At 36.7% G+C, this 14,770-nt stretch overlaps 1 protein-coding gene across 2 annotated transcripts in view; it reads right to left on the reverse strand.

Moving 5' to 3' along the window:
* The window catches only part of ZNF800 (zinc finger protein 800), a 27,967-nt gene extending 13,234 nt beyond the window's left edge, over positions 1 to 14,733 (reverse strand). For both annotated transcript variants that reach the window (XM_005879177.2, XM_005879176.2), the window contains exons 1-2: positions 14,457 to 14,733; positions 7,242 to 7,337 (exon numbers count right to left, since the gene is read on the reverse strand). In XM_005879177.2, the coding sequence (XP_005879239.1) occupies positions 7,242 to 7,337; positions 14,457 to 14,517 (157 nt within the window). In that variant the 5' untranslated portion in view covers positions 14,518 to 14,733. The remainder of the gene's footprint in view (positions 1 to 7,241; positions 7,338 to 14,456) is intronic.
* Positions 14,734 to 14,770: the final 37 nt, after the last annotated feature.

The following is a 14,770-nucleotide window of genomic DNA, read 5'->3' on the forward strand; positions in this document are numbered from 1 at the left end:
CACATGGTCAGTTATATGTTGCTTTCTCTTGAGTTCGAAGAGCATGTGACGTTAAAGTTAAAGTTCTAAATACTTCAGCACAAGGGAAATTAGTAAAGCACTCTGAAAGTGTTTTCACTCTTAATGTGGTGTACAAGAAGATATTAGAATAAGTTTAATCACTTGATCAGTCATTGTTTGCATCACTGTTGTTTTTATATCATGTTTTTGTTGTTTTCATATCATGTTTTTGTTGTTTTTATATCATGCCTGTGTTGCTGTTAGATCCTTTTGTTACTGTTTATTTATTAATAAATGTATATGTTATTTTCATATACATTTTAATAATTTTCTTTCATCTCTCACACTTCTATTATAGAGAAAGGGCAAATAGCAACATTAACCCTTTGTGGTCCAATGTTATTTTTGGAATTCAAACAGTCTGGTCCAAATTAATTGACGGGATTGAATGTTGAACTTTTTAATGTTCTTATTGCTCGACGTTGGACCTGCTCCTAGCGCCTGGTCTGTGGAGTCAGCCTCGAGGTTGGACCGAAAAGGGTTAAAATGTTTCTGCTAATTAATTCCCTTCTAATGTGCACAAATTTCTTCCACCGGGCCACTAGTCTCTATAAATAAGATTTTTCTAGTCTATGTAGAGTGGACTAAAAAAATCAAAAAAGGGACCTGAAAGATTTTCTAATTCTACTTAAACATTTTACCAATGAGAAAAATACTTTTAATTTTTAATTCTATAAATACAGACACACAAAAAAACACGTTTTCCCCAAAGTTAGTTTCAGTAGCCATTTAAGGTTTTTTGTTTTTTCCCCATGGGGATATAATAACCTTATTTTAATCAGCTACCATTTTCTAATTGCTCTGCTAACAATCAGACACAGCCAACCATTGTGCCTTCGTAAATAGCTAAAACCTGAGACAACAGACATGGTCATCTAGACAGTACCATAAAGTTCTTCCACAGCTCTTGATCCTGGAAAAGAGAAAGCCATGGTGCCTTCCTCCTAATTATTCCTTTTCCTCCCTCTTTCTTACCGTAATTATCTTAGAAATCACTATATACTACTTACACAGATCACCAATCAGTATTTTTCAAAACACCAGCCCTCCAAAAGGTATGGTTTTTGATGCCTAGAAATTAACTAATTAGTGTATATTTCGGATTCTCACATAATAGGTGTGTAATAAAAATTAATTAAATCTCATCAAGGGTTTATCTGGTGCTATTCCTTAATGCCAAATACATTGTATAAACTGGCAAAACAAAATGGTATACTGCTGGCTTTATACTGCTGAAGACACATGAGCTCAGTCTTCAGAATATCATCCCGGCATTGCAAGCAAATCTGTAACTCCTGTCAAACCTTCTGAGTTCCAAGACAAGCATGAAAGAAATTTGTAACTAATCATGCCTTAACATAAGTACTTAAAGGTAAAAAGTAGAAAAACTTAAGAAAATTAAAATTGTTATCTTAAAACTACCACTTACAAGGCTTGGTTAAAAAATCACGAGGGTACCCAACTGGCATGGCTCAGTGGTTGAGCGTCAACCTACGAACCAGGAGGTCACAGTTCGATTCTTGGTCAGGGTACATGCCCAGGTTGCGGGCCCAGTCCCCAGTTGGGGGGTGTGCAGGGGGCAGCCAATCAATGATTCTCTCTCATCACTATTGTTTCTATCTCTCCCTCTCCCTTCCTCTGTGAAATCAATAAAAATATATTTTAACAATATATTAAAAAAATAAAAATCACGAGGGTAATTGTGGAACACTGCCACATACTACAATAAATTTATAAATATAAAAAAATTATTTTAGTGCCTAATTGGTGAATCTTTTAGTTTAATTTAACAGATATTTATTGAACACCTATTAAATACCAAGTACAATGTTATTATTCACTGGAGACATGAAAGTGAAGGGTATGATCTATGCCCCTGAGAAATTCCCAGACTAATATAACGGCTGCTCTCCTAGGAATGTAGCCCCAAATAACATGCTTTGAAGATGAATTCAAAAAACAACAAATCAAACAAATCTATTTTCTTATTCATCCAAAGACTATTTGATCTTTAAAATACCTAGATTGCAAATTTCCTAAAATTGCTATGTAACAACAAACAAAAAAGGCAAGCCCTTATATATCTCTGATAAATCACAATTCCTTTGCTTACAGAGACAGGACTGAGGCATCATCACCCAGTCACAGCTTATACTAAACTGACATTAATGTTGCTTTAAGTAGGAAAAAAAAAACCTTCAAAGAAGGAAAATGACAATAGCAAATATACAAAGCTAATTCTCATTTTCGCTACAATTTATTCCTCCTTAAAATTCAAAAAAGATGTTGTGCCTTGTACATAGCTGTATTGTATTCCATAGGCAGAATCTTTTTCCTATAATATACATTATCTCTTTACAGTATTATATATTTCAAGAATTAAAAAAGTTATCAACTTCATATTAAACCAGTTTTAAATACTGGACAAAGTTATTATCCTCTCTTTCTCCCTATTTTTCTATTTCTAACCTTAACATAATCCATAGCTTTACCTCTACCATCAGCCTAGAAGACTAAGAAAGAATATTAAACTCAATTAAATCCATTTTAATAAATGTCTCATGAAAGTATAAATATTTTTGTTATTTAAATATTTATTTCAGTTTAGGGAGAAAGCTCAGGAAGGAAGGAAGCTAAAATACAAGTGTAAATAGAAAGGAGGAAAATTTGAAGACAGCAAGTTACAGAAGTGATCCTAGAGGATAACAGCCAAGGCAAGGCTCTAGCAAAGAGCAGGGTACAGTAAAGGTGGTACCACAAGTCAGGGATTCAGAGCAAATGACATGTCTCCAATCACCCAACCATCAGGGATGTCAGAGTAGAAAATCTGTACGTTGAAGCAAAAACAGTTTTCTAAAAAAGAGAGAGAGAGAGAGAGAGAGAGAGAGTTTGAAGCAAAAACAGTTTTCTAAAAAAAGAGAGAGAGAGAGAGAGATATCTATGGACAGATGTCAAACAATAGTGGATTGTATTATTAATAAAGCAAAGATATATAATATGCACATTTGGCTACCATTTATATTATGAAGAAAATGAGGAATTTATGTTTGTATATGCATAGAAGGTCTCTGGAAGAAGACACAAACCATGTAGCAGTGGTTGCCCGAGAAAAAAGAAACTTATTTTTATATATTGTTTTGTACTTCTTTATTTTTTTTAAGCCACAAGCACAATTCCAAAAAAGAAAAATCTATTCAAATTAATTTACAAGTCAAGCACACTGAAATAAAAAGCTACCAAAGGTAAAGAAGGACTTGTAATTTAAAGCCAGAAAAAAAGGCTAAAGCAAAAGCTGAAGTGCGAGGCAAAGAGAATGGGTCAAAGTTGGTCATGCAGTCAGTAGTACAGCACACATGGGGTTGGGTGGACCTAAAAAATGAGTCAACTCCTTCCTCAGCCTTTTATGAACTTCCAGCTTGGATAGGAATTAATACCAGGTCACAGACAGCCCAGTGTAGGCAGGAGAAGGTGAGTCACTTAAATAGAGATGATACCATAGCTGCAGACAATTATCTGAGCTTGAAGATAAAGGTAGATATCCTAATATGACTACTGCCAACCTGACTTAGCCTCTAGGGCAGGGGTCCTCAAACTTTTTAAACAGGGGGCCAGTTCACTGTCCCTCAGACCGTTGGGAGGGCCGGACTATAGTTTAAAAAAAAACTATGAACAAATTCCTATGCACACTGCACATATCTTATTTTGAAGTAAAAAAACAAAACGGGAACAAATACAATATTTGTATTTGCATGTGGCCCGCGGGCCATAGTTTGAGGACCCCTGCTCTAGGGTTAACAAGAACAAAAGCAAGGACTTCAGAGTTTTACCTTCAAATATCTGTCAGATATATAACACCACCATGATAGTTCTTTAAATGCAATGTGTGTGACCCAGCTTATTGGAAAGAACATAGAAAGAGATGAGTTACTCAAGGCAGGCTTGGGAGTAGAGCAGGGGTGGGCAAACTTTTTGACTCGAGGGCCACAATGGGTTCTTAAACTGGACCGGAGGGCCAGAACAAAAGCATGGATGGAGTGTTTGTGTGAACTAATATAAATTCAAAGTAAACATCATTACATAAAAGGGAACAGTCTTTTTTTTTGTTTTATTCATTTCAAACGGGCCGGATCCGGCCCGCGGGCCGTAGTTTGCCCACGGCTGGAGTAGAGGAACTGGGAGGAACCTGCAAATCTCAGGTTGGGAAGGGATCTCAATCCCTCCAAACTTCCATCTTACCCTCCCAAGGTTTTAGACAGGCACCACTTGAACACCTCAGTGCTAAAGAAGAGCTACCTCCGTAGACTTTAGATTATCCAGATATGTAAGAGATTATCTTGAAGAAATTAAAAATGCTTAGCTATGAGATACATTAATAAAGTAAAAAGTTCGTTTTTATTGATTTCAGAGAGGAAGGGAGAGGGAGAGAGAGAAAGATCAACGATGAAAGAGAACCACTGATTGGCTGCCTCCTGCACACCCCGGATCGAGCCCCCAGCCCAGGCATGTCCCTTGACCAGAATCAAACCTGGGACCCTTCAGTCTGCAGGCTGACGCTCTATCCACTGAGCCAAACCAGCCAGGGCTAAGAAATTCCTTTTTAAATCCATAATTAGTTTCCTTATATCAGTCAGCATATTTCTAAATCACCTCTAATTTAAATTATTGGGTACTTAAAGAATTAAAATTATAGTATTTTCACAATTTGCCTAAATAAAAAATAACTGAGAAGGCAAATCTGTTGGGGATATTTAATTCTTTTATATATTTTTATTGATTTCAGAGAGGAAGGGAGAGGGAGGGAGAGAAATAGAACATCAATGATGGGAGAAAAATCATAGATCGGCTGCCTCCTGCATGCCCACACTGGCGCTTGAGCCCCCAACAGGGGCATGTGCCCTGACCAGGAATCAAACTGTGATCTCCATTTCATAGGTTGATGCTCAATCACTGAGCCAAACCAGCCAGGCTGCTGGGGACATTTTAAAAGGAACATACTACAAATTTCACAGTCAATTTTCTTTAGCTTAAACCAGTGGTTCCCAACTTTCTTTTGGCCACGCCTCACCTAAGCATCTCTAACATCCTGATGCCCCCTCTGTGACATATAATTCTTATTATTCAAAAAGTGAACTCCTATTCATGTGAAAGAAGCCTAAAAGGCCATTAACTGGGTGTAAACAAGCTTCCAAAGAACATGGCATCCATGAAAGAGAAAAATAAAAGAATGAAAGGACAGTTGAAGTACTGAGGAAGAAATCACTAAGAAATTGCTTAAAAAAATAGTAAAAACATGAAGTGATATGAAAAAATATCAAATAAAGTTTCAAAACATATAATAGAGAACGGAAATGCATAAATATGTCACAATATATATTTACATACTGTGTTATGAGGCCCCTAGAACCATAGGAAATGCAAAAAATTCACTGTTAATAACTCATTCTCGAATTGCCCCTCCTTAAAAATCAAATTGCCCCCAGTGGGTCATGTGCCCCACATTGGGAACCACTGGCTTAGACAGTAAAGAAATGCCAAACACAGAAAACAGATATGACCACAGTTCAACAAGGAACAAATAATTTCATTTTTATATATTCATCTTTCAAAATTAAAAAATATATACTTTTTGAGTATAGGATCTTGCTGAAAAGGTATTTTCTATAAGACAAAGCATTTATGAACGAACCAATTCTAACTTCTTAATCAAATAACACTATAAAACTGAAGTAGTAGAAAGTAACCTTATTAATTCCATATTATGAATTTTTAAAAAGCAAAGAATACTACTGAGTATGAAAAACTATTACCTTCATTTCCATGATATAAGAACAAAAAGAAATTTTATTGCTATACTAAAAGTAGCTAACAGAAACTCTTACTACAAACAGAAATTAACCATTCTGTTATGCCACAAATATATTTAAATACAGTCCCTAATAACTAAAATTTTAATTGTATTTACCATAGGAGAATTTAGTCTATCAATTATTACTGTTAGCCAAGGGTAATTACCAAAAGTAAAAAACAACAAGAAACACCTAGGTTATACCACTAACCAACATGAGCACAGATATATGGCATATACACAATATTTACTAAATTAAATATACATAAAAGCAATACCATGAGGACTATAGATGAAAAGTATAATGGATCTTAAAGAGTCAAAGAAAAAAACTTTTTAGGTTAAGAAACAATTTATTTCTTAGAATCCTAAAATAAATTAATATGTTTTTCCTTAACAATGTTTTAAAAACAAGCACATCAAAAAAGTTCTCATCAATACAAAACATGTGGTTGCACATCAATTATCTTTTTTTTGAATCTCAGTATATTTTCATTAAGATAAATATTAACATAAGTTAATATTTATCTTAATAATTTCATTAAGATAAATAAAACAACAAAAGATAATCCTTTAAGTGTCCATCAGTTTGCTTGTTCATATTTGACTCAATAGTCTACAATGTCAGAGAAGCCAAATCCACATGAAGTGAACAAGAGAATAATAAGAATCACAGCAACTTAAGATCTTACTGATAAATAGCTCTCAATCATTTATATGTAGTAAGCAACATCTCCTTAAAGCAATGAACTACAACTACACAAATACACTTATATATCTAATTATTATCATAATCTAATGGAAAGAAACACTAAACAAATGTAGCTGACTTATTTTAGCCATCTTGTGCTCTATTATAGATATTCAAACTCTATAAACTCCAGGGTTAAGCAGAAGAAGGTGAGTCACAGAGATGATAAAGTAATTAATCTAGGACAAGTGACATCTGAGACATTGTGAGTAAATAACCCACTCTTCTAAAACTTAGAAAAACCCAATATAATTTACTACTGCCCTTTGAGAGTTTATAAAGAACATGTCAAAAAATAACAATGAATCTTTAAGAGGAAGAGGCACTTTATCAGCAGATACACCACATAATATATTTCTTTAAACCATAGTAAATAAGTTTATTTTAAAAACCAATATATAATATATAGTACTGAAAAAGAATCTCTAGATCACATATTAATTCATCCACTTTTTAAAAATACATTGAAAATATATTTTAAAACAGTGTATACATTTTAATTTAAAAAAATTATTTCTAAAGATTTCTAGGTAGTTTTTAACTACTATGTGAAGACTGAAAAAATACATCCCAAATCATTCATACCTGATCGAAAGCACTCAATTATTTGTTGAATACCAGATTTGGATGTCTGTAGTGGCTGCTGTAACAAAGGAGCATCTCCAGGTTCCAGGATATAAACTACATGGAAGACAAACACCCACCCCAATCCCCACAAAAAAGGGTTATTTAAATCATTTACTATTGAAGAAAAACAATGGTTTGCTATAATCATGTAAAAGACAATCACACTTGTATATATTTCACCATCATCTTCGTAAGACAAAATGAAATAATGGGGAAAAATAACTACAATCATTCTCAATTCAAGGCTAAAATAAGACCACTTAAAGCTAGATAATAAGTTTAAATGCAGAGATTGTCCTATCCTGGTATTATTTAATACATATTTGGCATGTTTGCCTTTTTATTGTCCTTGAAAGGAACCGCCATATTTAACCAAAGTTTTAGGACAATGATGGCCTAACCACACCTCATAAACCATTCCAAAACCCTCTGGACAATTCAGTACAGCTCTCTGGGCAACTGTGAGAGCAAAATTCAAAGACCACTGCCTAAGGAAAGAACTGGTCACAATGATAGATGTACAAGAATATTCACTGCAAGATGAGTGATAAAAAAACTGTGGTACATTTATACCATGGAATACTATGCAGCAGTAAAAAAGAAGAATCTCTTACCCTTTGAGACAGTATGGAGGGACCTGGAGAATATCATGCTAAGTGAAATAAGTCAGTCAGAGAAAGACAAGTATCACATGATCCCTCATACGTAGAATCTAATTAACAAAATAAACTGATGCACAGAATAGATCCAGAGACCTGAAGCATGGAACAGAGTGCAGAATCTCAGAGGGAAGGCGGGGGAGGGGGGGTGGGTAGGAGGTATGGAAGCATGGAACAGTGCGGAATCTCAGAGGGAAGGTGGGGGAGGGTGGGTGGGTAGGAGGTAATCAACCAAAAACCTTGTATGCATATATGCATAACTCATGGACATGGGGGGGGGTCATTGGGGGGAAAAAAGGGGCATATGTAATACTTTCAACAATTATTTTTTTTTTAAAAAATTTAAAAAGAATGTTCACTGCAGCACTCTGTAGCACTGTAAATAATTGAGAAAAATTTCAAATAACCTAAGAGTCTCAAAAAGAACCAGACTAAGTAAACTAATAAACATCCATACAGCAGAATCTGATTACTGTTAGAAAGCATGAGCTAGATCTACATATACTGACAACAGTATATGTAGGAATAGATTATTAAGCAACAAAAAACAGGTTACAGAACATCTCATTTATATTAATATATATTTCAATACATACACAAAGAAATAAATTTAACATATACATGTATATGTAAACACAAAAGGTCTGATGGGTTACCAACAAAACTTAAAGGTTCTGTTAAGGTGGCAATTTTCACTTTCTGCCTCACACTTCACTAGTACTTCAGAGCCTGGGCTTTTATACGTGTGCATTTGAGAAAGTATACATTTTTTATAAGAACATTCCCATTTTAAAAATTAATTTTTTTCATATACAGAGGTTTAGATGATCCCTGCTTTCCAAAATTCTCAGATTAGCTGTATAAATATGCAATAAATTAGATGATATTAATATGAAACAAGGTAATGAAAAGGAAAACTGAATTTTTATCAGATATCCAATGAAGAGAGATAGTTATGTTGGAGAAAACCAGCCACTTTAATTACCTCTTTTTTTAATGTTATAATGTTTTACTCAACTATTAATTACCATGTTCATGCAGGATCATTTGCTCAGCGTGGGGAGATAAGGACGGTTACTTCAGTCATGTGTGCTGCTACTACTTCAGGGCCTGGGCTCAGACAGCATTTAGCTCTCTGATAAGGGGCTAAAGCAGCTGTGGGCAAACTACGGCCCGCGGGCCGGATCCGGCCCGTTTGAAATGAATAAAACTAAAAAAAAAAAAGACCGTACCCTTTTATGTAATGATGTTTACTTTGAATTTATATTAGTTCACACACACACTCCATCCATGCTTTTGTTCCGGCCCTCCGGTCCAGTTTAAGAACCCATTGTGGCCCTGGAGTCAAAAAGTTTGCCCACCCCTGGGCTAAAGCCTGCAGTCCTATGTATATAGACTCTGCAGCCTTAGATTCTCTTTTAGGCTTATGCTCAGCGTACACAAATGGGAGGAACTATGTCTCAAAACCAAGCCATTTCATTAAGCAAAATTCTCCTAGTTTTAAGAGACAGTATAGGGGTATTTTAAATGAATCCAGAACACACACAAATACAACTTTTTTTCTCTCATTGATTTCAGAAAGGAAGGAAGAGGGAGAGAGAGAAACAATGATGAGAGAATCATTGATTGGCTGCCTCCTGCACATCCCCCACTGAGGATGGAGCCTGCAACCTGGGCATGTGCCCTTGACCGGAATCAAACCTGGGACCCTTCAGTCCACAGGCCGCTGCTCTATCAGCTGAGCCAAACCAGCTAGGGCCACAAATACAACTCTTGAGAACATCTGACACTGGCACTAACTGCACTGATTAAGACTCCAGACCTGGACTGTGTTGAAATTCTCTTTCTGCCATTTACTAGATACAACCAAGGAAAATGAAAATCTCTGACCACTCTTTTCTCATCTCTAAAATGGGGATTGTATGAGAATCAAATTAGCTAATAGCGGTAAACTGATCAAAGAAGAGCCTGGAATATACTTAGTGCTCAATAAGTGTTCTATCCCCACCACCACCACCATCATCATCACCACCACCATGTGCAAAATCAATTGCTTTTCTGATATCAAAAACTGAAATCTTTTCCAAAATCCAAGAGAAGTAGAATTCAACCCTTAGATAACCAATATCAGAAGTCTGTAAATAGACTGGTGATACCATTTATTTGGATTAGATAGATCTCTTTCCAGTACTTGTACTTTATAACTCATAACTGTTCTTAAAAATAGTAATAACTACACAAGAGAAGGTAAAAAATGGAGCCTGCAACCTGGGCATGTGCCCTTGACCGGAATCAAACCTGGGACCCTTCAGTCCACAGGCCGCTGCTCTATCAGCTGAGCCAAACCAGCTAGGGCCACAAATACAACTCTTGAGAACATCTGACACTGGCACTAACTGCACTGATTAAGACTCCAGACCTGGACTGTGTTGAAATTCTCTTTCTGCCATTTACTAGATACAACCAAGGAAAATGAAAATCTCTGACCACTCTTTTCTCATCTCTAAAATGGGGATTGTATGAGAATCAAATTAGCTAATAGCGGTAAACTGATCAAAGAAGAGCCTGGAATATACTTAGTGCTCAATAAGTGTTCTATCCCCACCACCACCACCATCATCATCACCACCACCATGTGCAAAATCAATTGCTTTTCTGATATCAAAAACTGAAATCTTTTCCAAAATCCAAGAGAAGTAGAATTCAACCCTTAGAGAACCAATATCAGAAGTTTGTAAATAGACTGGTGATACCATTTATTTGGATTAGATAGATCTCTTTCCAGTACTTGTACTTTAAAACTCATAACTGTTCTTAAAAATAGTAATAACTACACAAGAGAAGGTAAAAATTATACAACTGTAAAGAACCAAAAGCTTCAAGGTCTGGCTCTGTGGCAAGAATTCTAGAAAGGGAGAATGAAAAGACAGCAATAAATAAGGGAAGGATAAAGAAAAAAATGGAAACTTCTCCTTAGAGCCCCCTCTCATCTAGGTACAAGCTCCAGAAAACTTTCTATAATACATCAACTTCCACTCCCATGTGACAACATCTGACTTTAAAGCTCAACTAAATTTTGTTACCCATCACCTTCGAACACTGCTATCACCAGAACACATATACCTCTTAAGATACCATTCAAAATAACCCCAGGATTAGCTTAGTTACGCAAGGACGCATCCACTTGTATACACATCTGTGTAGTTCCCATTTAAGTCTTTCTTCGTTAATACAAAAACTTTAATATTTTCATAAAATTTTTTACATATCCTGTCATCCCCTCCCAAGATCAGGTTATATAACCATTTAGGAAAAACAAAACAAACAACATCTCCCTCCAACCAAAAACCCAAACCCTCAGAAGTTAGCATCTTTCTTTACATCCTTCCAAGAACACACTTTCAGAATAAAAATAAAAATAGAGTATTGTCTCCTACCTTAAAACAAGCCCCTTAAAAGATCCTTCTACTAATCATGTCTGGGAGTTGCTTTCAAATAATAGAGGGTGTTGGAGCAGTTGGAGGGTGTAGAAGGAAATCATGGGGAGGGGAGAATAGACATGAAAAGAAATTGTCCATATTTTGATAACTGATGGGAGTTGTGCAATGGTTATATCAGGTTCCTTATACCATTCTCTCTACAATTGAATGTTTAAAATTTTCTATAGCAAAAAAAAACATCGTTAAAATATAACTAAGGCCCTGGCCAGTGTGGCTCAGTTGGTTGGAGCACAGTCCTGTACACCAAAAGGTGGCAGTTCGATTCCCAGTCAGGGCACATAACCAGATGTGGGTTCCATCCCTGGTCCTGTGCATACGGGAAACGACCAATCTATGTTTCTCTCTCTCTCCCTCTCCCTCTCCTTTCAACTCTCTAAAATCAATAAACATATCCTCGAGTGAGGATTTAAAAAAATTTTTAATTAAAAAAAATAATAATAACTGCCCAGTAGGTGTGACTCAGTGGTTGAGTGTCAACCTATGAACCAGGTCACAGTTCAATTCCCAGTCAGTCTCCCAGTGAGGTACGAGCAGGAGGCAGCTGATCAATGATTCTCTCTCATCATAAATGTTTGTCTCTCTCCTTCTCCCTTCCTCTCTGAAATCAATATATACATATTTTAATAACTAAGAAAATACATACACTGACAGGCTTACAATACCACCTTTCACTACAAATTGACCCATCCTATCAAGGCCTCCTCAAAAACCACTGCTCTCATCCAAGGAACTTACCCACTATTCATAATTCAAACCAGGACAGACTTCTCAGGAGAGCCAATTAAAAGAATGTTTCAAACATCATGTCATCTTTTATCATAATATATTCCTCTCAGTGCTGGAAACATCCTCCCACTCAGCACCTACTTTCCTCTGAAATAATGTCAATTAACTACTCTCTAAGTTAACAAACTTCTAGCTTCCACTGAACTAAATGCTCAAAAAGTGTTTAATTACTATAACTAAGAAAGCAAAGAAACACCAACTACCTTTGACCTACTAGTCTGAAACAAAAACTGCATGGAAAGCTTAGGGTAAAAGAAAGTTGAAATTTTTTAATTAACTCAACTTGTCTCATTTCTTGTTAATACAGGGGGAAAAAAGAATCACAAAAGTTCTAATACAGATTTAAAAGTTCAACTCTAGAGCCCTGGCTGGCACAGTACAGTGGTTAGAGTGTCTGCCTGCCCAAGGACACATACCTGGGTTGCAGGTTTGATCCCAGGCCAGGTCAGGCCTCATGCCAGAGGCAACCAATCAATGTTTCTCTCTCTCTCTCTCTCTTCTCTCTCTCTCTCTCTCTCTCTCTCTCTTTCTCTGTGTGTGTTTGTGTGTGTGTGTGTCTCCCCCCTCCCTCTCTTCCACTCTCTAAAAAAGCAATAGAAAAAAATAACTTTGGGTGAGGATTAACAAAAAAAGTTCAACTTTGGAAAGCATCTTTAAAACGACATTAAAGTCTCTAGAAAACTCTAATTACCAGAATACACTAAATAAGATATGGTCATCTTTTATCTGTCTACCTCTTTCCACTCAAAAGTCCTATAAGGGAATGACCTTATCTGTTTTGTTCACCACTTCTATTCCCATTGCCTGGAAAGTGTCTAGTCACCTATCTGGTGCTTAATAACAACCTGTCAAGAAAATGAATCAATGAATTTCTTCTTGAATAAGATTATTTCATTTATTAGTTCAACCTAAATGACTTGAAGTACTCTTAAAAAAAATAAATAAAAGGTCAGTGGGATACAAGGCATTCACAGCCTTCTACTTCAAAACTAGTAAATTCCATTCAACACTTGCTAAAACATATCTTTACTTCAAATAATACACAAAATATGCAGTGTGAAAGGGTGCTGAGAGTTAAGGTAGGTAAGGGGACAGGCGAACAGAAACTGGATCCCGTCATGGGATTAACTGTTGTATTAGCAGAGGTGTTACTGATTTTCACCAAATCAGTGGGGATAGCGTCATTGTACACATTTTATTCTCCTGTGTACCAAAGTTTTCTGAAAGTGGAAGTTCTTCCCCTTTACCATGGCCAATTTTTCCCATTAAGCAAAAGAGTACTCTAAACTCTACTGTGATAAAACTGAGTACATTAGGACAGTTAAAATTCTCCAGCAAAAAGCAAACAAAAGTATAGTGTCCTAATAACTTTTAGGTCAAAAATAATACCACCTGTCTTTAACTAGAATAAATTAGCATTTATTGGGTGTGGAGGTGGTGTGTATTCAATGATTCCTTTTAAGTTGTACCTGTTTATGACAAAGCACATCAAACTTCTAAGTTGAAAAACTACCAATAGTTTACAGATCACATTTATCAAATTAAAGTTTTCTAAGTATTCTTCACGAGACTACAAAAACCAAAGTGTTCATTTCACAAATTCAACTTTTGAAAGTTCCACTGAATAAAATGTCCTAAAAATACTCACGCACCCTACGCAAATAACCAGGATTTTTTTTTTTTTTTTGCAATACAGTATGTTCCGTCCAAGAAAATTTTTAAAAGGTTGCATTTGGCAAAGCCTGATTCTCCCAATAAGTTGAGTTCAACCAACTTTTTCTCGCTCAAACTGAACTCATGTGTAGGCTTTAAAGCGCTAGTCCCTGATCAAAATGCCTACGAAACTTAATTTTTTCAAGTTGATTGTTTTTCCATAAAACAATCTTCATGAAGATAAATACTAGTGTGCTACTATTTTTTCCCCCCTTCCTCTTCCATCCTAAACATTTACAGAGCATGGGGTACACTAACTGGAGGCTGCCTTGAAAGAAACGGGGTAACTGATCTTGTGGAAAAGATTTAAGGTGACACCCGCAGTGCCGTTTTCAGGGGATCGAGCAGGGGAGACCTCCTGTTTGCACAAGCATTTATGCTAGGCTACGGGGAAATGATAGCCTGCTTCCTTGGGCACAGCTGCTTGGGCAGGAGGAAAAGCGAGCTGGAAGCAAGCAGCAGGCGGAGCGGCCCTGGGGAAGGACAAAGTGACGGGAGGAGAACGGGGTAGGTACCTGGTTCACAGCATCCGTGATGATGGTGGTCAGTCTGACAGTATTTGTCCCTTAAAGGCATTTTCAGTGGGCGCGACCTACTTTCCTTTCACTGTGAGCAGCTCTTCATTGCGGCTTGGCTGCGGGAAGAAGCACAAACCAGTCACTCGCCCTGAACTTCCTGGGGGGCCTTTTCCAGGCGCGTCCCCTGCGCCCGCCCTCCGCGGTGCCTCCGCGGGCCCGCTCCTTCTCCTGGAACCGAAAAAAAAAGGAGAACGCACGAAGGCTTCCCGGGGCCGAACCCCCGCACAGGTTCCTCGCCCGACCCGGAAACG

This window comes from Myotis brandtii, unplaced genomic scaffold, assembly GCF_000412655.1.
Source record: "Myotis brandtii unplaced genomic scaffold, ASM41265v1 scaffold587, whole genome shotgun sequence".
In the NCBI taxonomy this organism is placed as follows: domain Eukaryota; kingdom Metazoa; phylum Chordata; class Mammalia; order Chiroptera; family Vespertilionidae; genus Myotis; species Myotis brandtii.